Here is a 25,649-nt window from a genome sequence, read left to right as displayed (position 1 = left end):
TGACAGCCCTTTGGTATGCAAGAGCTGTGTAGCCTCCTTAAGACCTGCAAAGGTAAGATCCCTGTTGGGGGTGATGACAACACTCTAACTGCAGCTGGGAAGAGTATCCTTCTGCTGGGGTATCTGTGTGTCATTTGCCAGCAGCAAGGAGGAGGAGCTGGAGATTGCTCAAGGGCTGGTGGCTTGGGTGAGGCTGGAACTGAGTCAGGCATCCACACACCTGCCTGTCTGCTTCAGGCAGCTTAAAGCGCCAGAAGCTTTGGGTGCTCCTCGGTACCCATCTGCTGCCGCGTTTCACACCTGGTTTGAACGCGGGGAAGACCACGATGGGGGTGTTTTACAGCACAAGCCAGGTAAGGAAAGGGAGAAGAAGGCTCTGGGATGAGCTGTCCAGGCAACTTTAGTGGCAGAGGGGACCTCCTGTAGGAGTGTTGTTAAGCTCTGAGATTCCTTCTTCAGCACCTGGGCTGAGAGCAATGAGTGGCTTCTATCTGGGTTTTGTGCTCACTTTGATTTTTTGCTTTGAGGAATGTAAGGGCTTTCATTCTGTGGTAATTGCACTATATTTTGTAAATACCCAATTTATACATTGTTGCTGTCTTTAACTCCCATCTAGTGGGATCTGGCAAAACAACCCACTGATGAAAACTAAAGAGATGTAACTAACGTGAATGACCGCAGAGGAAAAAACCAGAAAGGTGTTGAATGTGGGCTCTCTTAAAAACTGTGGGAATCTGGGAGCATTAGAGAATGAATGGTGACACAGAAGGCTTTCCTTGCTGTATGTGGATCTACATGTGGCAGCGATACTCCCTGCTCAAAGAGTAGTGTGCATGAGTTCTCCCATACATTTGTTACATTGCTATGGTCTTTTTTTTTTTCTTATTCCAATTTTTTGCTGTTGGTATTTATTTTCTTTGGCTGGTTCAGAGTGTTAAATTGCAGAGTTTTTTTTTTCTCTTTTCATTCCTTCAAAAAAGAGAATTATCTAGGGAGCAAACTACCTCACCTTCAGCCCCCCTGTACTTTTGATTAAGTATCATGTTTGTCCACTCTTTGTTTGATAAAATCAAACCATTTCCCTGGTAGGTCTGTTAAATATCTTTTGATAACCGCCTAGGTATATGTGGTATTCCAGGATTCCCAATGACGCTTTCTTGTGATGTTGCATAAAGGAATATTGGATTAGCTGAATTATTTTGAGAGAAATAATGACAGAATTTATTTCTTTCACTGCCCCCTTCAGAGAAGTTTGGAATGGGTTACTGGAAGACATTTGTCAGGTCCTCATTTGCTGGTGTACACCAAACATAACAGTGGAGGTACATGGCTATATGCCAGCTGACATGCAATGTCACAACATCACGATATCATTACTAATTCCTGCTCTGCTAGATTGGCCACTGTTTGTTGTGAAATAAAGCAGATCTATGTGACATTCTTTGCATTTATACAGACCAAGATCTATATCAGTTGTATTAATAAAACACAGTGAGGCTCGCTATTTTCCTGTGGTTGGTTTGTAAGGGTCAGTCAGCCACTACAGTCTGAGGAGTTCCTTGAGTTTCCTCAGAATGGAAAATGGAAGGCAATGGAGATTTGGTCTGTGGCTGAGTGTACATCTAGGGTCTTTGGCCACACCTGGCTGTAAACCTGGCAGGACAGAAGATGATGCACAAGGAAGAACATCAGTCTAGAAATGTTTTATATGGTTGGTACTGAAGCATTTAATTTAACACTATATTTGGCTGGTCTTCTGTTCTTTCTCTCTATGTGATAATCCCATGTATTTTGTACTCTGCTCTTCTATAGACAGAACCCTCTCCGTGCAACTTACTCACCGTAAAAATCATACGGATGAAAAATGCCAGGAAAGCAGACTTGTGTGAGTATCTTTATACGCCTATAGAGTATATGTGTGCTTGTAAAGCTATTTGAATTATAACCATGTGTGGAAAACATCACAGAGCATTTCTAAAAGGAGAGAGGCAGAGACATTTGACTGTGGTAGGTGAAGATGATGTAGTTCATATTATTTATTCTTAGATTTTTGTCAGCATAATACTGAGGTCCAGCTGTATGTAGTTCAGATCTGTTTGCACAGAATGCATAAAATATGGATTCAATTGTGAAACAAAGAATGGATATTTATTTGCAGGAAATAGTGCCTGAAGAAATTTTGATGAGGACACTTCTTTCTATGGTTGCTTGTTACAGTAATGTCTATCCTGTCCATAGCAAAGAACATTTTATGTGCGCTCAAGACTGGATATTTGACATCTCTCATGGACTCATCTTTCACGGAAAGGTGTGGTTAGGTATTGGAATAGACTGCCCAGGGAAGTGGTGGAGTCACCATCCCTGGATGTATTTAGGAGCTGTGTAGATGCAGTGCTTAGGGACATGGTGTAGAGGTGTGTTAGGTTGTTAGGGTGTGTTGTGTTAGGTGCTGCTTGATCTTTATTTAATGGATCTTGTCCAGCCTAAATGATTCTGTCATTCTGTGACTGTTACATTTGATTCAGCCATAAGAGATATATGTTTCAAAGCATAGTAGAGTGCTTTCACTATTAGCTGTTTCTGTTATTAGTAATTTTTCCAAATTGTTCAGAAGTTGACAAGCATGTAAACGTTTATTAATGCTCTGTAATCACTACCAGTCTGAGGAGCTGGCTGTTTATCTTGCATTTATTCAGTTATATGGAAAGGAAGGTCTCGGTCTGGAATGTTTCCCTAGGAACCTGACCAAGTTAAATTTGTTAAGTTAAAATGATACAGGTCTGTAGTGCTAGAATAGTTTTGTTTAGGCCTTTCTATAGTACTGCTATTGTTCTTTAGAGCCCAAACATGTATGAAGAGAAGTTAATCGCTATTTTTTTCTGAAGAGAATCAAGATGAATTCTTGTTGAATGTATGGGGAAGAAGAGTCTATATGAACTTATTTCTACTGTGTGGAAAGGTGATCTGAAGTTCATTTAAAGGCTGCAGGGAAATCTCTTGCTACAGCTAAAACCAGACTGAAGGTACAAACTCTAAGGCTCTGAAGGGAAAGAAAGAGGTGTGGATAAACAGGGCCCTTAGATGTATTCCCCGATAATCATGTCCTGTTAAGTCATCTGCATGACAATGAGCTTATAGAATTTACTCTCTGCCTTTTCCTCCTCTCCACCAACACATTTTGCTTCTGGTTTCAAAGTATTTTGACTCTGAAGGGAGTTGCTTGTTTTGCTGCTCTCCTTCCAAACAGTAGAAATTTTTGGTGCCCAGGCCATGCACTGAGTTGGTTGAACATTTCAGCTTGCTGGTATGAGACAGTTTGCCCGGCCCCTACCTCAAAGGAGAGGTTTGGATGGCTGCAGTGTTTACAAGGCATGCCCTGGGGCCTAGAGCAGCACAGGATCTCCAGGCTGAGGGTATTTTGTATTACACTGTAAAACTTGTACTGGATGTTATCTGCAAAACAGGGCAACAAGCATTTCACCACCAATGTCACCAAGCCGTTATCTGCTTGAAATGGTCATGTCAGTCAAACCATGGAGAGAGAAAATGGTACAAACAAAATAAATACCACGCTTGTTAAGGTACTTCCATCATTTGAAAAGAGAATCTCTGGAAGAACTGTCCAAGATACAGAAGAGAAGTTAGGAACAATGTTTGGATATAAAATAAACACCTTTCCTGTCAGACAGGGCAGTTGGTCTTTTGGTACCCATACTAGCATGCTAGGAGATGCACAGGTAAGAATCACAGCCAGCTTGTGTGCAAGTCATTTTGTGAGTCTAAGTGAACTGCAGCCTCTGCTTAGCAGATGGCATAGAAAAGAGAACCATATGTCTGCTTATTAATTCCCTTGACTAGGATTTTTCTTGTCACTCTGGAGCGCACGGCTCAATGCCAAAAATCACATCCACTCCCCTAAACTCAGCTTTGCACATAGGACCTTGTATTTTGACGATTACAGAACTGCACCAGACATGACACTGCCTTGCATACACTTGATTTCTGAGTCTAGTTTTGATTGATAGCTGCTTATTTCGACTTTATCTGAAAATTTTGCTTTCAAGCCACTTCAGCCTGTAGTTTGCTATAGAGTCAGACATGTAGAAGTCATATATTTCAATTACACACACTCTTCATCATATCAAATAACACTGTGATTCAATTTTCCAAAAAACAATGACTTTCACATCTGGATAGTCACTGGCAATGTAAAAGCTAGTGCAAGTTTCCTGTTTTAACTGTGTGGCTTTCTCTGAGAAGAAATAAATGGGGGCCTTAAGATGAAAAATGCACCACTTTTGCAATGTTTAGCTATTTTTGTGTGTGTGTGTGTGTGCATGTCTGGGAAATATTTTTTTCTGTCATGTTTATGATTACCTAGAGATTAGTTTGGCACACTTAGGAAACCCCAAAGCACGTGGGCTTCCATCCCCAACTACTCTGACTTCTTTACAGTATCATTTTCTTAATGATTTTTTTTTGTCATTAATCCTTTTCAAGCTCTTTTTTTAAAAAAAAATATTTATTTTTTTTATAGCTGTCTTTTTCCTGAAAACCTTTCTGAATAGAACAGAATGGCAAGTGTCACCTGTTTCCCAGCCATCTTAAACAATTTCAGTGTCTAAAATCAGCTCTTCTGGCTTCTCTCCAGTCATGCTTATCCTTTTTTTTTAAGAAGTTAATCACATTTTGTTATATTCTCCTCTGAAGATCCTTCCTTGCACTCTTTCTGTACAGTCTTAGCATCTATTCTATTTGTTTAATTCTTATCTGGTGCTTAGACATTCTCGCATTGGGGTACTGTGCGTTAATTTCATTCCCACTCTATCTGCTTAATCTTCTAGACAGTAAATGGAAATGGGAAAACCAGTCTATCACAATAGTCTCAAAACTTCAATAGCATCAACTACAGGACAGATATTACAAGTCTTTTATTGGAAGTTCAAAGACAATTTAAATTGCTTCCTATTTTTTTTTTAACTCTTCATCTTTTTAATACATTCTTATACTATTCCATTTCTTTTTACCACTAATTCATTAATGTGTAAATAACACATCAACACTGATTTCCATTTGTGTATTGATGCATCACTGATGTCATCTGTGACTTTGGTACCTTGTTTGTGATCTGCACATTCCCTCTTCCCACTGAGAACTCCCACATCTCCATCAGACTCATTGGAGTTATTAATATTCCCAGACCAGCAAACGCTTGCCAGTTCCCAGATTTGGGTGTGTACCTTGTCTGCATCTTGACTCCTCAATAGGGTTGAGATTTGGATATGCACCAATCCAACCCAACCTTAAAAACAGGACTCTCTCTGTGGGCAATGTCAAATTTCATGCTCAGCCTGTTACAGCACATGGATGTCAGAAGTTTGTGTAGATTCAAGACAGAGACTAACCATGTTCACAGAAGGGAGGAAAAAAGCAGCAAAGGTTGACTTAGAAAGTCTCTGAAAATAACATTGTGAGGACTGAGAGCGCTGAGTGATGTTTACCCTCTTCTTATGCACTTAAATGCTCACCAAATATGGGGCATGGTGTTCTCTGGCACTTATTTCTATGCCTAACAGGATGAAAAATCCTTCCCTAAAAAAGGGACAAAAGAGCTAAAGAAAAAGATCCTGTAGAGAAACAAATTCATTAAGTGGAAGTAATAAAAACAAACAAACAAAACGTAAGTGTTGAGAGTTAAACAAAAAGCTAAAAATAGGGAGCTGAGGAGAAATGCTGAAATAGCATTTTCAAGCCATTATTAGCTGCTTTCTGAAAGCATTCTAGAAACCCAGTAGACACAGAGAGACACTGGGCTAAATGGACCTTGGCTGTTATAGAGCTAAGTAAATTTTTAAGTATTTTCTTGGTGAAATAATGATCTTTTGTGAATGTCTTGGTGGAGAAAGTGGGGAGAGAAGAGCAGACTTTTATTTTTTTAATATATTTATTATTAGACTTGTCAATTTTGAAAAATTTCTGGTTTGGGATTTTTTTAAATTTAAGGCCTATGTTATTTTGGATGCAACATTTTACAAGATTATGAAGTATAGTTTATATTTCTAATTTTAAAACGTATTTTATGGCATTGCAGTTGCAGTTCTGCCATGTGTGAAATCAAGTTGTGGAAAGGTCATTGAGACCCTGAAATAAAATATAGCTGGTGAAATGTATTGTTTGAGGACCTGTGGTCCAATCTGATAGTTATTACAGGAACCCGCAGACTTCCTCTGGTGTTTGGTTCTTGCACTAAGCTATTATTTCATTGTTATTTATTTCTTACTTCACCATGATATTTAAGCAGTTGCCACTGTGCACCATTGTTCTAGATGCTGCCTGGAATCTCATTAAAAAATAAGAGGACGTGGACAAGGAAAAAAAAACAGAAAAATTGTGGTTATTTGGTAAAATCTCAGCAAACAATAGCTTTTAGGGATGGCTGTAAATGACAACAGTTATACAGCTTTCTTTACAGTGTGCTACCCTAGGTGAGGGCCAAGGTGTGAATGTGTGAGAAAGCATTTTACTGAAGTTTAGTTATAGGCGATGGAGATTAACATTAAATGCTGCCTGGAGGAAGGAAAGGCTCTCCCAGGCCTGTCTGAATTATGATAGTTATATTGTGAAGGGCCTTGGAAACAAAGGCTTTTATTCCCACAGAAGCAGCCCATGTCCTTTTTATTTAAAACAAAACAAAAACAAACAACAGCACAAAACCAAACCAAACAAAAAACCCTCAGTGATCTAAATTATCTAATAATTTGCATTCTAGAAAACAGCAATTCTAATCTACCCATCCACAGCCATATCTCTGCTCAGCTCCCCAGTGTTGGATGAAGAGCAAAAATGCATTTCTTTGCAGGTAGTGGTAGTTTATATTTCATGAGATGGTCCAAGTGAAGGACATCCATGACCACAGTAATGATTTGGGCACGCAGATCAATGGTTGAGACCACATTCTTGTTTTCAGCACTATAAGAAAAACTATACCTTGAGAGCCATAAGAAAACTTTTCCCCTGGAGTTGGCCTCCATGTGAGTGCTTACAGGCAGACCAAGAGGAGGAGGATGCCCAGATTGCTGTCCATGAAGGCTGGAAGTTGTGCCTGTTAACATCAAAAATAGGAGAAACTTCGTGTTTAAGCCAGAATGGCTGGTGCCCTGCTGTTGTCTGAGCTGCAGCATGGTACTGGGACCATGGTGTTTTTTAGCATGGGTCATGCAGTTGTAATGCTTTCTAATGGCAAAGTGCAATTGAGATCCAGTCCTGCAGCTATCCTGGAAGATAATTAGAAACTTAGCGTAATAATTGCATGAAGACTGTGCTTTCATAAGCATCTGCTGCCACGCCTGATTCTGACAGGATATTGCCCCACGGTGATACCATGGCTGACACCTCAAGTACATTTCGACAGCTGCTCATGCGTCATGGTTGAGGTGAGGGACACCAGTTGCTGCTGGAAAGTTCTGCTGTGTACATCACATGAGCATCATCACTGCTGTTCACCTCACCACAGTCAGGTGGTGTTTAGGCTTATGTACTAGAATAATGAGGATTTGCATGCACGTGCCTGCTAAAGGGAGCCTTGTATGTATAAGTGAAAAGACTCTCAGTATAAGGCAGTGTAGCGTTCTACTGCACCAATGATGGGCAGAGTGGAGTGCCAGTCCTCACATCTATTTGTACATTGAGTGGATCAAGATTGCTCACAAACTTCAGTGGATCCATCTGATCCTCCTCTGAGATCTGATGGAAGTGTGTTAATCTCAATGTGGAGAAAAAAAAAAAAAGAATCAAAATCAATCAAAAAAAGATTTTCATATGAAGCTTTCCTCTATATACATGAAAGTTTGGGAGCTATTAGGACTCTACAAATTTGTGTGATCTCTCTGTGTTTTGGTATATTTGTAATTTAATTTTTTTTTTTTTGTATATACCACAACAACTTTAATCAAAGATACTTCTTTTTCTTTCAAAGTTACTTAGACAAAAATGACTTAAATCTCAGGGCAGGCATGATTAAAAAAAAAAAAAAAAAAGAAAGAAAAAGGGCTGATTTCACTAATTCTTCAGTTACATATGGCTAAGGGCCAAGTCAATGACTCTGTGTTTCCCAAAAGTCAAGTACACTGGTAAAACTAAGTGGGACAAAACTAAGTGTAGTCAGATGAAGGTGTGTCTGTTGTGCAGTTATAGGATTGCTTGAATAGGTGGCATTAAAAATCGAGAAAATATAATGCTAATAATGAGATTGACATCTGTGGGCAATACTCTGCCATGCTATTTTTGGCACTTGTGCGATTGGTTGCTTTTAGCTAGTAAACTGTGTTCTGTCCCTCACTTATAAAGTAGCTCACGTGGGAAGCCAAACTCTACAGCTGAGCTTTTCACCTGGGAAAGGGAAATTAAAACCCTAAAGCTCCCCTCCTTAGTGTCTGGGCACATACAAACACAAAGCTGAACTTTATGAGCCTGATTGAAAAAACAAGGCAAGAACAATGCAATCTTGTGCAAAGCAGCAATGTCACCTCACTTTGTGCTGGGAAGCATGGACAAGATTTCACCTGCCCATCGTGTTGTAAATGCCATTACTACTCCCTTTACTACTACCTTTCATCATATAGTACTGACTTAATGACACCTTATCTGGCCTCCCAGCTTGCATGCTGCCTTGTGGACTCAAAAATTCATTCAGTGCAACAGTTTATGGGGTACTAAATGTGGCTTACTGATCTGTTACTTTCATACTTTCTTCCACAGTAACCCAGTCGGATTGCTATGTGAGCCTGAGACTGCCAACAGCCTCGGTGCAGAATTTCCGAACCAAAACAATTCCCAACACCAAGAACCCAACATGGAATGAGACCTTCCACTTCACGATTCAGAGCCAGGTTAAGGTAGGAAATGTGGCTACGTTAGCACTTACTGTCTAGCCATCTCCTGATTATTAGACTGAAGACAGAAGCCCAGTTGCCTTCTTAAATAGAACCATAGCTGCACGTGCTGTGTGATTTCTTGAGTATTCTTATGAAGCACTCACACTTCCTTGTAGTTATCTAGCTTTCAATACATGAATTAGACTGTTCCTGAATAGTCAATAGAACCTGTAGAGATGAACTGTAATACAGTAAAACACCATTTCCTTTGCATTCACTCTGCAAGCTCTTACCCAAATTCTTCCAGCTTAACGGAATTATCTGTACTATCTTATTCCTATAAAAACTTACACAATCTGTTTTTTCATGTTTCCAGAATATTCTGGAGCTGAAAGTTTGTGATGAGGACAGTGTAACTCAAGATGACCATCTCCTCACTGTTTTCTTCGATGTCTCCAAAATCCAGCTTGGAGAAAACATTCAGCTGAGTTTCCAGCTGAATCCACAGGTATGGATAAATTTCAAAGACAAAGCTAAGAGGACGTGGTTAGATAAGAATGTGTTTATCACAGCTTTTCTCTCACCTGTTTGGAATAGACCCCTTTCTTACCGTCCATTTAGCGAGTTGAGTATGCTCATCTGTTTGAGAGGGGCTGCTAACCGCTTTTGTCCCTGTAATTACAGTGAATTTGGGATGTTACTTTTGCAATAGATGTAGCAACATTATCAGACTTGTTTGGTTGCTCTACTTGATGTCAAAATGTTGAGAGATTTAGGCATTTCTTTGCAGCTGGAGCTCAAGATTCTGACAAAGTTGAGACAGTCTCATACTAAGGTTTTAATGATGATGTCTAGACCTGGAAATACATTACTTGTATGAGTGCTGATTTGATTTGATGCCTGTTTTGGAAAGGCTCTCTGTGCTGTCTTCCTTCACACTGGCTCTAGAAGGCCATGAGGGATGTAGAGTTGCACCAAAACCTGCGAAGGAGGATTGGAAAAGACAAAGATGAAGACTGAGCATGCAATTGGACTCTACCCAACCAAAGTTCATTTTCCAGAGCACCCTGGGCTTTATACACACAAGCATGCCACCATGTTAGTGTGCCACCAGGCCCATTTATATAGGTTGTGGGTGAGGCCGGGAGAGGGACAGGATGGTTTAAAAGCACCAAAGAAATCCAGTATTTCTCATGCTGAGAATTAGTGGAGAGCACTGAGAGCTTCTGGCAGGGGATTGCAGGTGGCGTGTGAACTAGTGAGGCTGAATCTATGCCTGTGGAAAGGCAGAACAACTCTCAAGAGGTCCTGCAAGATGATGTACTCATATAATTCCCACAAAATTCAATGAAATGAAATCTGTTGCACGTGCAGTAACTAAAGTGGATGCTGGCTTGCAGGAGTCCCCTGAAGATCACAGGTTCCTACAGAGTATCTTCCAGGACAGGAGAATCAACATGTAGTGACTGTCTTTTCTTTCTTTCTCAGGGAAAAGAGGAGCTGGAGGTTGAATTCACGATGGAGAGTAGGTGAGTCAAGTTTAAATAATCAAGAGAGGAATGCAGCTCAGAGAGAAAATGTTTCTGGTACAAAACATCCATTTACACTTGCAGCCCCTTAGCGCTGTCATAGTCTGAATAAAACAGATGGGAACTTCGGGTGTTCGGGAAATGCTTGTGTGTGACGACATTTAACAAAGAGGTGCACGGCACTGTGCCATGTGTGTGCATCCACACCAGGCATACTGCTACACTAAATCACTGTCACAGGTGCTGACTGAAGCACAGAGATGACCCTGGTTGCTAATGCTCCCTAGGCTGCCCGAACAACACATGGCAATAGTGTAATTCTGCCATTTCTGTAAATTTACTTATTTGCATCAGAAAATGATCCTATCTGATGTAGTGAGGAGCTCCTCTACTCAACAGCTCTTCACAAATAGAGCAGCCCAGGCTTGACATTCAGACTCAGGCCTGTAAGAGGCAGACTGGATTGATGCTCAGCTAGAGTTTAACATGCCCATGCTGACTATCCAAAGACAGGTTTTTAAAGATAGAGAAATAATGATGAAGGAAAAAAAGAATTTGGAGAGTGCTAGTTGTGAACTGATTGTTTTTCATTTTGTCTTTCAGTCCAGATCCTCCTGAAAACATTGTTACCAATGGCGTTTTAGTGGTAATTCTTATCACCTAACCCATTCCCTGCTGTGGGGCCATGTTTACGGCTGTGCTGGCACTAATGGTGCTGGGCAGCTGCTTCATAGGGTGGCACAGAGGCATTAGCTGTGGGGCAGGCCCCAACAGAGCACAGTCAGGTGGACATCCATCTATCCCAGTCTGCCTGGGTACAGCTGGGCTGAGCATCCTCCCTGGGGCACCCATCCCACTTCATCCTGATGCCAAATGCCACCTTCCTGGGCCTGGTAGGGGGATGAACAGATCAAGCATATGCCCAGGGGTCTGGCTAAAGCAGAAACCAGCCAGTACTGAATACCTTTTTCTATTTCCCTCGATGACTCTTCCAGTCCCGTGAAGTTGCTTGTCTGGAGGTGCAAGTGAATGGTGGCAGGCTGAGGAAGGATAGCACAGGTAAGTCTTCACTGATATATGGAGTAAATCTGGAGAGTGCCTTATGGCAAAAGCACTCAGCATTTCACCCCTGAACTCCCCTGTTTAAAATGACTGAAGATGCATATCAAAATTTCAGCAACATCAGTGGCCTCTGGAGTGGGCTGCGACTGGTAAAATCTACTGAGTGCAGTGTGAAGAGTTTGTGATCTGTTTTTCCTGCAAAAAGACTTCCCTGTAATAACCTCTTGTTGGATGGTTATGACTTTACAAAATGTTTGCATAAAGCACTGAAGTTTCCTAAGCTCTGAAGTAGAGCAAAATCTTCCTGTCTTCAGAGGCAAATATAAGCGTTAGGACTCTCTCCTCAAATTTCACACTTAAAAATTTCTTTATGTGTAACGATACAAAATATGCCACTAGGTGAAAGACAAGAGGCACAGTATATTACCAAGGGTGCCTGTTGCACATTATAATGAGCACGTCACTGCTGGATTGAGCCTGTGCTTGTAGGCCTGTGTACGTCCTATGCAATTTTTAAAACATCGTGTTATGACACCTCCTAATACTTTCACACTGAAAAGCATATTTTTTGAGAGAACTTAAATGAAGGACTCCTTTTTAGATCTCAGCATAATTTACTTGCAGGGTGTCATAAACAACCTTGAATCCCACTGACTACTGGTGGGGCTCAGATTCCTGACATGAAGGAGGTTTCCTTGTAGTTATGAAGTACAGACAGTAATAGAGTGCTTTTGAGTATTACTAACTTTAACATTGCAAAGACCATTCATGAGGATGTTTGTTCTGCTATTTCTTCAGAGAGGAAATTTGCGCTGACAGTGGATGGCTCATATGAGGGGATGCAGACCCACACGCTGAGCTCATGCCTGTGTGCCGCCGCACCAGCAAGGTTCCACTACATCAAACACCATCAGTCGGCACTGACTGTGTCACTGCCACGGCGCAGGCGGCTCAGTAGGGTACGTGGTCACCCATAACGGGCAGATGACTCTACACACTGTGTGGGGACCTCTGAGGTCTGTGTTGTGCAGATCTGTGTGGGCAGAGGATGAGAAGTGAGTGTGTGTATGTGAGGATGGGGAGACTGTTCTTTACCTCTTTTCTCCTTTTGTGTAACTATTATTATTACATTTTTAGTTTCTTTTTTTTCCAGTCTATATCAAGTCAAAATGAAAGGGATATGAATGAGTCTGTGACTCTAGCTCTGAACTTGCTTCCTATACAAGAGAAAATAACAATAGCAGAGGTGAGAACAAGTCCTTCTTATAAAATCCAGCCCAACATATGCTCATTTTGGTGAGTTTTCAGTGATTCAGCTCCAGTTAGACACATGCTACATTTGTAAAGTGAGAGTAAGTCACTCACTGTGTAGCCATGCAATGTTTATTTGTCGGTTTTGTTTGTTCTGCATGTGGTTCCAGGCATGCTTTTCAACTCTGTTCTGAACTTAAGCTGATTTCCTCAGGACATATCTAATACATTCATCAATCTTGTATATGAGCTAACAGTAATAAATAAGACATTTAAGGCTGATAATTTGCAGAGGGGAAGTCTAAAGCAGAAGGTAAAACAGAGAACATCGACATGTCCATGGTTCAGGTGCCCATCTTTGAATGAGCTCCCTTGAAAACAAAGGGAAACTAAACACTCATCCATGCAAAGCAGAGGGGCCCTATTTCTATCCAGCCCAGATTGCACTGGAACCCATTATGGATCTCAAAACCCAGACAGTTGCTGGCCAGATCCTGCAGCAAATGCAGTAAAACTCAGCCTGTAGATGGTATGGGTGAGGAAGATGCAGGATTAATGACCTGAATGTGCTTACAGTGTTTGTATTGTGATTTTCAGGACAGGACGATTGACTTGTACGCAAAAGCAAATGAATGGTAAGTAAGTTTTCAGCAAGGCCTGATGCTGTAATTCAGAGTCACTTGCACCTACACATCTGAAATCAGCAGGGGGCCATGCAGGCTCAGTTGCAAGCAGAGCTTGTGTTCTGCTTCTCTTTGCAGGCTTTTGTGTGCAAGATTCTCCTTTTTCAGTGATGGATAACTAAATCAGGGGTCCCTTTTCCTTTGAGTTTCAGAACTGTGAACTGTTGTGCCCATGGATTCAGAAAGCAGCTCCACACAGAAATCATATTTTTGTATAATACAAACAAAATAAAACTAAGGCATGCAAGCTGTTTCCGTAATTAGCTGCAGTGCCTGCTGATGGTGGTTATCTTGTTACAGGCACATATGGTAGGCAATACTGAAAATTGAAAATTCAATTATATGAGCAAAGAAAACCAGAAGCTTGCTGTAGGAACTTCATTACAATACCAGGGCAGTATGAAGTGTTCTGTCTTTCATTCCCATTTGCATTTTTAGTAAAATGTGAGGCAATTAGCAGAGGCCTGTCTGTGGTGTTGCACTTTCTCATTTATTACATTACTGTTCATGAAGCAATCTGTAAACACAACTGGGATGACTGCTGCAAGAAACAGCGTGTAATATTTGTCTCAGGACCCAGGGTCTGTGCTTCAGGCCAAGAAACCTAGATGCCCGCCTGGGTTTTGGCCTGTGCATGGATGAACAGAATTTCCTGCAAAATCGGAGGAAGGTGGTTGCTGCTGCACTGAAAGATGTTCTTCATCTGGAAGAGGACCTACAAGACCACGAGGTAACTAGGAAATGCACCGCTTGGGGATTTCTTTCTTTCCTTTCCCTTAGGCCTTGAGATCACAAAGGAGCAAGGTCTCCGTCAGCAACTGCTTCTCTTGGGCTCTGTTTGCAGCCAAGATGTTCTCAGCTGGAGAGCTCAACAGACTGTCTGGAAGAGCAAATTCTCTATTTTCAGTTGATTCTTAAGTGGTGGATCACCTTTAAACAAATTTCAAACCAATGAGTTTGGCCCATGTTTCTTAAAATTCCTTCCAGAAGTGACAAAATCTTTTAGTGTACTCCACAGGGGTGCTTAGCAACTTGCTTTACGCATGGAGTAATGTTGCTTTGTCTCTGATCTATGTATTTTATTTTACTTTTATTTTACTTTTGGTGAAGTATTGGAAGAAGCTGACCAGGGAGGTGGGGGAATCACCTTTCCTGGAGGTGTTCAAGAAATGCGTGGTTGGGGCACTGAGGGACATGGTTAGTGGGCATGGTGGGGCTGGTTTGATGGTTGGATTAAGTGATCTTAGTGGTCTTTTCCAACCCAGATGATTGTATGATTCTATGTGTCTGGGTGTTGCTTTAGTATGACGGTCTTCTCTTGATGTGAATGCCCCTTGATGCCACTTTTTTGCCTGTGTTTTGTTTTGTGTTGAGCAGGTACCTATTGTGGCTGTGACAACAGCAGGGTGTGGGATAAGAGCACTGACGGGAATGTATGGAAGCATGTTGGGTCTTCAAAAGTTGCGTGTTCTGGATTGTGTTTCATACATCAGTGGCTCATCTGGCACAACATGGTGAGGAGTCATTTTGATTCTATTGTTTGGATCGTATTATGTGAAGCAAAACCCTGCTTTGCTTGGGCTTTAGATCTCAGAAAAGGTAAAAGGGGGTGTACTGAGTTATTACTTGCTCTTTGGTCTATGAACGATGGGGTTGCCCGTGAAATGTCTATTGTGCATCTTACTTTTTGATGTCACTGAAGTAATTTAACCCCAATTAAAAGTTGAAACTTTAATGGCAGTGCAAAAATCCTTAATCCCATGCAAAATTATCCTTTACAGTTAATTACTGTTGAACAAGCTCGTGAAGCTGCTTGAATTGAATTCAGAGCAAGTGGTTATCTATAGATTTGCATTTTTGTTCAAAGTAAACTCGAAATAGAAGAGTCACCTAAAGCTAGTGCAGTAAGAAATGTCCAAAATATATCCTCTGAGTCCTAAAAGCTTCATCTTTACACCTCCCCACCTCCCCATACTGTTTCCTGCTTGCAGGACCATGACAAAACTGTATGAAGATGCTGAGTGGTCACATAAGGATATCGGAGAAATAATTATTGAAGCTCGGAAGCAAGCAGCCAAGTGCAAGATGGGTGCTTTTTGCTTGAGAAGTCTGAGGAATTATTACAAAGAGCTGAGTCAAAGGACCCAAGCAGGACATAAAACATCTTTTATTGATCTGTGGGGACTTATGATTGAATCGATGTTAAATGATGGGGTAATGTCTGCACAGCTATCTTCTCATAAAGTCGGTTACCTGATCTTTATGACCATTACAAGAAATTAAAATCCTAGGAAGAAGTACCTGGCCAGTAACTCCACACTTGGTATGCAGGCAGAACACCACTTACTGCAGTAATAACTTAGAGATGCAGTGCATGTCTATAGTGAAGCCTAAAATGTGACTGAATACAATGTAGAAATGCTCAGACTAGTTCTAAAGTAACTGGCATGCTAATTAACCTTTGTAGCTGTCCAAGAATTTTTTGAAATTCTGAAGTGTTTTTTACAGCTTCACACTTTTATGTTTCCACTGCTGTAACGTTTGCCATATTTACACAAGCTGTAGTCATATATTGCACATACTGCAGATGTACTCCTTACGTAGTTACTGCACTTGTAAATTAGCAGTGAGAAAGTGTGTAGATCTGTCACAGGAATAGTGATTTTGCAGGTGTTTTCAACTGTTTTGAATTTGATCTCTCAAGACCACCCCTTCCTAATTCTAAGTACACAAGCAAAATTTTCCATGTAAACTGATAGACTGAAGTCAGCTGGAGAAAAAACTATTTTTTGTTTATATTTTGTCCTGGTGAAGCAGGAAAAATGAAAAAAAAAAAAAAAAACCCACAAAAGTATTTCTGTTTCATATCACATTTCATGTTGTATTTCTGGCTTCACTGCTACCTAGTAAAAAATTGCTAGAATTTCATATCGCTGAAGTACGCTCAATATTTCTATTCCATGTAAAAGATAAGCTGCTAGTATTGAATAGCTCAAGGATTTTTCCTCTGTGGATGGCACCTTCCAATATGTTTCATGACTGTTTTTGGCTAGAAGTGTCAATAACACCAGGCCTTGAATTCTTATGTTAAACAGATAAAAGATATGATAATAGCAGAATTAGCCAGATCTGTTGTTTGTTTGTTTGTTGTCCCTTCCCACCCCCAATTTTAACAATATAAATCTAGAACAGCATTTGAAGCATCTTATTCCTGGTGTCATACACTGAATGTATGACATGGCTGGTTCTCATAATTAGAGTTATTCTCTCTCATGATGTTTTTCTTGCCCTCTTTATTGGTGATATGGAAATAACTCTAGGTGGAAATTAAGATAAATAATATTCCAGATAATATTCAGACATTATAAGCTGATGTCTTTATGGAATGGATTATCAGCTAACCTTTTTTTAACTGTTTTTTTTTAATATCCAGAAATGTTACCACAGGCTTTCTGATCAACGTCGAGCAGTGAACCATGGCCAGAACCCACTGCCCATCTACCTTGCCCTGAATGTCAAGGACAAAGTTACTACCAAAGATTTTAGAGGTAATGATGTTCCAGTTCTAGGAAGAGGGATTCATTTTTACTTAGGGGCTACAATGTAGGTATAGATACTGTGAATGATGACAAATAGTTCTAAATTCTTCCTCCAAGCCAGAAGTTCTGTTCAGAGAATGTAAACAATAGCTGGGGAGCCATAGGATACAAAGCAGCAGTTTAATATTTTGTAAAATCTCCTGGCACGTAAACATGCATGTTTAGATATTACCTTCAGGTGACCAGCACAGCCTAGATCCATAACACTGCCTCAGAAATACTATCAGTTCTTAAGGAAACTGATTCCTGGAAACTTTAAGTTCACTTAATGAGCTTTTTTCATAGTTGACTAAAGGTAATAAATGCAATAGGAAACAAGCTACATTCTAGTCTACCTTTCGTAAGAAAACATCCCACTTTCTAAAGAGTAGCTTAAAATTTCCCTCACCTCCTCCATTATTCTTTCCTGACCTCATGAAAAGTGTGATTGCTGTTTCAGTTGCCTGCTGGATCTGACAGGCAGTGGTAAGCAGGATTTGCTTTGGGCTCATACTAAACCAGCCTACCTCCAAGGGCACTGAGGTTCACTCAGTGTCTGCTCATGTTGCTGCTTTTAACAACATTATGTCCTCTGGGCTGGTGGAGCTAACACTTGTTGGTATGTGTGTTGGCAGAGTGGGTAGAGTTCACACCCTATGAAGTGGGCTTCCTGAAGTACGGTGCCTTCATTCGTGCAGAGGATTTTGGCAGTGAGTTCTTCATGGGTCGCTTGATGAAGAAGCTCCCTGAGTCCCGAATCTGCTTCATGCAAGGTAACTTACCAGCCTGGGGCAGTGGCACGAATTTAATACAAACACTAATGATTTGGGAAATTAGTCCCTAGCAAGCTGTAGTTTTGCATGTAGTAGCAGGGGCACTGGGTCACATCAGAGAGGGGTCGATACCTCGGTCACTTCAATTCAGTATGTTTCCTGAGACTCACACACATACCCATGTTATTATCACTGGGACTAAGAAAATGAAACAAACAAAAAAATTAGTCACGCACCTTTGCAAGTGCTTTTAAAATATCACTTTCCCTTAGCTTGGAAAGCATTTCAAAAGTTGCAAATCTGTGTGACTTGGCAGAAGCTGAAGGAAACAGTGACAGGAAATAAATAGAACAAGAAAGAGTGGAATCAGTGAAGGAGCTGGCTGAAAATAATCCTTTATGGAAAGAGAAAAGAGCAATGCAAAATTTGTCTATACACATGTTGTTCTAAGTAAAATGTGGTGGGAGGAAAAGAAAGCTGAAATTTCTTCAGAAATAAATTTTCATTATGAGTCAAGTTTAGCACTGAAATAGATGTCTGGGCCTATGTAAAAGCTGGATAGAAATGCAAAAAAAAAAAAAAAAAAAAGCTGTGGAAGAAGCAGAAGGCAATTTTTTAATCAATTCCTTATGTTTACCTCAGTAATGCCTATTATACACCTCTCCCACTTCTAGGAATGTGGAGTAGTATCTTCTCCAAAAACCTCCTGGATGCCTGGCATGCAGCGGACAATTCAGAGGACTTCTGGCACAGATGGACCCAAGACAAAGTGACTGAAATAGGTAAATCCTCAGTACCTTTTGACTTATGGCCTTCCTCTTCCAGGCCCCTCTGATAAAGTGATTGCACTCACAGTTCTCTGTTTTGTGGTGCTCTTGATCTCAAAGTATATTCCCAGAGACACTGGGAATATAAAGTGATTTGATGTTACTGAATAGCCAATGCTTTGCTTAACCTGAGACTGGCATTGGTAAGATTTACCATCAGACAGACCTTGATAGAAAGAAGATAGGGATAAATATATAAGGTGTTCCCTGATGTGCTGAGTTAAAAGACTTGCAAATAATTATTTCTGTTAAGGCTTCATGTCACCTCTACTTTTAGCCAGAAGAAAGCTTGAGAGTTTTTTTTTAATTTTATTCCCCCTAAATTGTGCATCAAAATCTGTCTGAACTGCAAGATTTAGAAGAGGTCCAAGGAAGTCAACAGAGTAGGGATGTATCACACCAGCTGAGAAAGGCAGCTTTGTAGTAAAAGACCATTCCTTAAAAACATCCATGAGCACCTTCATGTTAAAATTCAAGCAAAGTCAGTGATTTCATGGTGAACAGATTGGAGTGACATTTCTATCACTGATTCTTCTTCCTCTTTTTTCCTGATCATATATGTGTGACTATAATTCAACTGCATGTAATTTATGTCATGTATCTCTAGAGGAACAACCAGACTTGCCTGAGAAGCCCTATGAGATGGCTACATGCATGTTCACTCCTACAAGTGGCCTCTCCACGACCCTGCGGGATATTCTGACGGATCGCCCTGCTGTCTCCAAGTACCACAACTTCCTGAGGGGCTTCCAGATGCACAACGAGTACATCCAGCATGAACAATTTGCAAAATGGAAAGGTATAGACAACACTCTTGCTCATGTCACTTCCAATATCCCAACTGTTGAATTTTGGGGGTGTTCAGTAGTGACAGTCCTTACTGGGAATAAAATAACTGGAGATGGGTTTTGCATGTACAGAACACCTGCCATGGGTTTTGTGCAGCTCATGGGTTTGGAAAGACTGACAAAATGTGTGTAGAGATGCTGAAGAAAGCTTTAAGATTGTTGCATGACATCCAAAAGCAAAGGAAAATATGGAATGGGACGGGAGCTTGCCATCCTTTTGTTTTCTAACTTCACGGATGTTTTTCTGCAGCTTACTAATAGCTCCAAATTTTATTCTTTAGACACCTTGCTGGACACCTCTCCTAATGATCTGAGAGGCCACTCAGAGCACTTGGAGTTGGTGGATGCAGCTTTCTTTTTTGAAACTAGCTGTCCACCCCTTATGAGACCAGAGAGGAAAGTGGATGTCATCATACACTTAAATTACACTGGCGGATCGCAGACCTTGGTGAGAAGTCAAAAATATCATTGTTTAATGTTTTTTTCCTTTGCTTTCTTTGGCTTTTGGATAGGTGTCTATAAAATGTTATTAGTGGAAGTTTCCAAACCCTAGAAGAAGAGTAGAAATTCTCAGAGGGAAGAATATATCCGTTTTTTCTAAAATCACCTTTGGAGGAGCCCTAAGTAGAATAGTCAGAGCTCTCTCCTTCACCAATAACGTACAGAGTGACACAGTGAAGTTATTACGGTTGTGCTGCAACTTCCATTACAATTGTCTGTAAGATCTTCCAGCACAAATATGGTTGGAAAAGCTTTTTGTCTGATTCAGATGAAGAATTTATTTTGCGTTTTCCTGAAATATATACAGTTTGTATTTTTATTTGGCTGTTTTTTATCTGTCCAAGAACAAGGTGGCAAGTGAATAATTTTTGTCTTTATTTTCATTTTTTTCAATGAATGCATTTTTTCTCTTAATGTGGTTATCTTGAAGCAAGGTATTGAATGCACTTACTGTATTTGCTGAACTCTAATTATAAAATGGTCATATAGTTTTTGAAAGTGATATTCACCACATAAAAAGACATACTTAGAATTCCAAATGCATACTTGTAATTGTAAACCCGCCCCTGAAGTGCACCACAGAAAACACAAAGTTCACTTGTTAAGGTTCTATCATTGATTTCAAGTGGATGATACTTCAATGCTGTTCCTACTCTGTAATGCCAGATGAAAAAAAATTTATCTCTGTTCTGCAGCTGGAAAAGTGCACATACAGTTCCTTGTACTGACATTTCTTTCTAGTAATCTGAAGTCCTTCAGAAATATTTAGTTCAAACAAACTGAGGTTTACTTCAAGGTATTGTTAGGTAATTTAACAAAGCTTGATCATCACAAATGAGCTTTGTGGTTTAGTTTTGTATTTTGAGATTTAATACTCATAAAATGCTTGAAATTTCACATTATTTCTAAAACTTGAAGTCTAAGATGGGGAAGTTGGTTTCAAAACCCTGCTAAAATCTTCTGAAGTCTACTCACAAGTTACCACTGCTACATAAACAGATAGTATGGCTGTGAATCTTACTGTCTTTGACAAGAAATTTAGGATTGCAAATTGAGTTGTGTTCAGATTAAAAAAAAAATTCTAACGTAATTCTCCTTTAATTAATGATGCTCTCTAACAATCTTTGAAATTACTTGCTTTCTTCCTAAGTTATACTTCGATTTTAGAAATGTGCCTTGGCACAAATTTAAACCCTCTTTGCCATCTTAATACCAGGTATTTTATTTCACGTCTATTTTCAAATAACTCCTCAGGTAACAGGAGAATTAGGGACTGCATTTGCTCACATTATCTTCAATTTTACAGTGCTATTGAATCATCTTGTGCAACTTAACATGAATTACAGGGCTTCAGAAACAACCTGATCTTGTATATGTTTTCCATTTTTTATATTGCTGCTATTGGGTGATGACCAGCCTCTAAAGCAGGCTTGCAGCTACTTCTCAGAGCAGGGAATTCCATTTCCCAAGTTTGGGCTGAAGGATGATGAGAAGAACCTGAAAGAGTGCTATATGTTCGATGGTGCAGACAACCCCGGAGCTCCTCTCCTGCTTTACTTTCCACTAGTGAATGACACTTTCCAAAGATACGTAGCACCTGGTAAGTTAACATCATCCAGCTGTTTTATTGACACAGTGAGTGTTTTGACCCTGAGTGTTTCTTCTTTATCCCAATACAAAAATCCTGCACTTGCTTGTTCCTTCTAGGGAATACACTGCATAATGGGATGACAATAACTATTTGTGAAATCTTGTGTATAATTTCAGTTTTAGACTTGGTGCAGTTCAGAGAAAGAAGAAATGCATTCTTCAAGTAGAGGAATGGGAACTTATTTCTTCTTGTGGTCTCCAGAATTTTACTTTAGAGTGAAGAACAAAGCATAGTTTTCAAATTACGTATTTTATGACAGTCAGATCTAGGAAGAACTACCTTTACAGTATAGAATGTTACTGAGGAGAACCATGGTGCTTTCTTTTTGAGTTGTTTAATGCATTGCTTGTATGTGCTGGGAAATGAAAGCAATAGGATGTACACTAAGACTTGTTAAATGCAGTCACAGTGTCCTTTTGGGCCAGTGTTTTAGACACAGACAGTGTTTTTATTATGATTTCTAAGGCAACAGATGTTCTGCCTCATCCTGTGCTGTACAACTTCTTATTCCTTCTACCATTAGTATATATTCTACTTGGGACCCATGGGGTAAGACTTTGAATGACCCTCATAAGATGGCGTGCTATGAGTTGACCAGTAGACAGTACTAGTTGCAATGGAATGATGTCTAGTGACACTTGTTCATGAATTCCAAAAAGACTTAGTTCAGAAGTAGATTTTTCAGAGATCAGAGCACTGCACTTGTGCTTGCAATCACATCTGCAATCTCTCCAAATTATTCTTGACATAGTCTATCAGAGGACTATAATTCCCTGGGACTGTACAAACTCCTTCTTTTCCTCCAACAGGCATGTCTCGCAGTGCTGCGGAAATGGAACAGGGCAAGGTTGATCTCTCCAGTTTCTCCTCTCCATACTCCACGAGGGAGGTGTCACTGAAAGCAGAAGATTTCAACAAACTCCAGAAGCTGACTACTTACAACATCATGAACAATGAGAACGTGATTCTTCAGGCCTTGCGCATGGCTGTGGCTCGGAAGAAGCAGGCTCTGAGCCAGCCTGTATCACAGGCACAGGCCACTGGTTGAACAGTATTTACTCTCTTACTAAGTATTTATCACAACTGCGCAGAATCATCTATCAAATGCAATAGCTACTTCACTCATCCTGGGGAGTGCCATTTATTTCCACATAGCCTTCTCATAGAAAAAAACTCCAAAACTTGAAATATTTCAGAGCCGCACAGTTCAGTTTAATAAAAATAGTTGCTATTTTTGATCAGGAATTTTGATATCAGATAGACGGGTCTGATGTTAATACCATCTTATTGTTATGCACAGAATGCAAATTCAGCTGTGTCTGATAGGGAAGTAGTTTTAACTTTTTCTCTGCACTCTCTTTTTGTTTTGGTGGTTAGTATTTTTTCATATGCAAAATATTCTAGCATTTCATTCGGACTGCTGGTAGCAAATCCACGAAGCCCATAGAAAGTAGTGATCAAGCAGTATCAATTAAAATATTTTACTTGGTTGTAATAACTTGAATTAAATGGTGTTCTACCTCATAATAGTTTTGTTTCTCACATATGTTTTTTTTTGTCATTAACTGTCATGAGTTATCATATCATACTTAATTTTTCAGTCTTGAGTGATGGATATATCTATCTATCTATATAGAGCTGGTGGACTTTAGGTCTTCAGTGACACCTTTTTTTTATCAATTAAATCAGACTTTTGAATTTGTTTTGAAAGGCTATTGCCATTTTCTCCCACTGTCAACCATGTTCCATCCCAGACCACATATGTGTGCTGCTGTTATCTCCCCGGGAAGCAATTTTGCTTCAGCATTGTCTGGAACTTGTTTGGTGTAGTGAGTTGAAATATTACCAAAACTAATAGCACATGAGGGGAATAGTGAGGTTTATGGTAATGGCATACACAGAATCACACTGTTGAAATGGAATGAGGTAATATTTTTTTTTGCCATTTCACAGTTGTTAAACAACTATAAAAAGTGCAATACAACTGATAGGTATGCTAGTGAAACATAATATGTTACAATTACCACGGACTAATCTAGTCATTTGACAAGCACATTGAAATGCAGTGGCTAAGGGGGGGAAAAAAGAAGCTGCTTTAAACGCACACAAACACACGACAGCTCTCAAACATCAGCACAACTACTGCAGAACAGATGAAGAAACACATCCAGATCATTTCCTGGGAATGCACTAAATGATGTGTGCACACACCTGATGAGGGCAACCTGATGAGCAATCTATAAACAAAACACAGCACTCCTTTTCAAGCTGTACATGAGACCAGTTTGTAACACAGGAAGTGATTATGTGTTGTTCCGAAGAATCAAGAGCTTGTCCACCAAAGCATGGATGTTGGTCAATCGTCATTGCATCTGAGTGTGGGTATATAGCATAATTATTTTACATTTGTTCCTCTTCAGCTAATGAAAATTTTATAAGTAAATCCGTTGCTGTTCTGGACTTTTTTTTTTTTTCAGATATTATGAAAAAAAAACTGTTTTGGTTAAAAAATAAATAAGGTCGTGTTTGGAGAAGTGAATCTACTCACACAACAGTGAAGAAAATTCCAGCAGAGAAGGAAGTGCAGTTTCTGTTTCTGATACAAATTTTTCCTCAGAGGCAAATTATTAGAGAACAGTCTTTTCTAGAACTAGAGCTTGTCTTTTTGGCATTAGACCAACAGGAGAGTTGTGAAACATGGATAAGAGTTGGCAGCTTGGCTTTTGTCAATGGCCAGCTAGGTTGAGAGTTACAGGAGTCCCTCACCAACTTGTGTAGATGAGACTTTTTTTCCCCACATTTCCCAGAAAGACAGTTTCTCTCTTCAATTCTGTTGTCTAACCAGTCTGAAGATGGCAGTAAAGGAAGAAGCAGATGCTCACCATTTACCATCAAAAAGTCCTGAGACAAGTCAAGCCTCAACTCAGAATCACAGAATGACTTAGGTTGGAGGGGAACTTGAAGGTCATATAGTTGCAAGCCCCCTGCTGTAGGCAGGGCTGCTACCACCAGATCAAGCTGCCCAGGGCCCCATCCACCCTGGCCTTGAATGTCTCCAGGAATGGGGCATCCACAGTTCTCTGGGCAGCCTGTGCCAGCACCCTACCACCCTCTGAGTAAAACGTTTATTCCTAGTGCCTAACCTAAATCTCTCTTCTTTTAGTTTAAAGCCACCCCCCCTTGTCCTAGCACTAACTAAGCCTTGTCTTATCTATGATGGCAAAGTCCTGGCCAAAAAATGTTCCTGACAAGAGGCAACAGCTGAAACATGAATCTGAACCGGCATATCCCAGGAGCTCACAGACTGATGCAGTACTCAGGTGTTATAAAATAACAGCAGGACGAAATGGCAAACATGGTGATTCTGTCCCTGGCAGACATTAAGGATTCAGTCACAATGCCCACTTCAACAGTTCAGGTTTCTTCTTTTGAGATTTTCAGTGTCTTTTTGGATAGAATATCAGGCCAGAACTACTCTTTTTATTACATATTTTCCCAATGTTTGCAGAAGAGGAAGGCAGGCATGGGTACTGTGAGAATACAGTATCACCTCTAGCTGTTCTCGAGTGGATGTCTCATTCCAGGCATCTGGGCATGTTAGTAGCTAGACTTATGGAAGGGCTGTTCACTCACATATCTGCTCTATGTACTAATTTGGAAGAAAATGTGCTCTTTTTTTTCCTTGGTTTATTCAGTTTTTTGTTTGTGGGAGTGTCCTGAAAGCAGGAAAAGATACAACCAAGATGATCAAATACATATACAAAAGTGAGGAAAAATCCAACAAAAAGTAACTCTGCCCTCCCACCTCAAAGAAAAGGAAGATAATATCTGGCTGAATTTTGGAGTCTTCAAAAGTTTTATCCAAGATCCTTTTGACTATTGATTACAGTGCTGTAGAGCTGCTGTTTTTCTTCAGCTCATGCATAACTGCTGTTGTCTTCTCTGTTTGTGCATTGTTAGATGGTCAGGTCATGGGTATCCATTCTTGTGCTGTGTGCTATTTCACTCTTACCTTGATTTGCTAGTAAGTCAATAAGTGCCTTGGTGTGCACAGCCTTCCCTCAACACACACC

At 40.1% G+C, this 25,649-nt stretch overlaps 1 protein-coding gene across 2 annotated transcripts; it reads left to right on the top strand.

Annotated features, from left to right (window-relative positions):
- The first annotated feature begins 210 nt into the window (after positions 1-210).
- On the top strand, positions 211-23,105 carry LOC428870 (cytosolic phospholipase A2 epsilon-like). 2 transcript variants are annotated; one of them, XM_426427.8, is made up of 20 exons: positions 211-353; positions 1,813-1,885; positions 8,758-8,894; positions 9,250-9,381; positions 10,362-10,402; positions 11,006-11,048; positions 11,398-11,461; positions 12,263-12,423; positions 12,618-12,710; positions 13,313-13,350; positions 13,972-14,128; positions 14,776-14,912; positions 15,390-15,612; positions 16,832-16,946; positions 17,612-17,749; positions 18,424-18,531; positions 19,184-19,375; positions 19,706-19,872; positions 21,342-21,525; positions 22,386-23,105. In XM_426427.8, the coding sequence occupies exons 1-20, from the start codon at positions 327-329 to the stop codon at positions 22,622-22,624; spliced, it is 2,469 nt and encodes an 822-aa protein (XP_426427.6). In that variant the 5' UTR covers positions 211-326; the 3' UTR covers positions 22,625-23,105. The 2 variants fall into 2 exon arrangements, with proteins under 2 accessions (XP_426427.6, XP_040557833.1); XM_040701899.2 differs by lacking the exon at positions 211-353 and adding an exon at positions 1,685-1,711.
- The last annotated feature ends 2,544 nt before the right edge of the window (positions 23,106-25,649 follow it).

This window comes from Gallus gallus, chromosome 5 (assembly GCF_016699485.2).
Source record: "Gallus gallus isolate bGalGal1 chromosome 5, bGalGal1.mat.broiler.GRCg7b, whole genome shotgun sequence".
NCBI lineage: Eukaryota > Metazoa > Chordata > Aves > Galliformes > Phasianidae > Gallus > Gallus gallus.
This window is presented reverse-complemented; position numbering and strand designations above follow the sequence as displayed.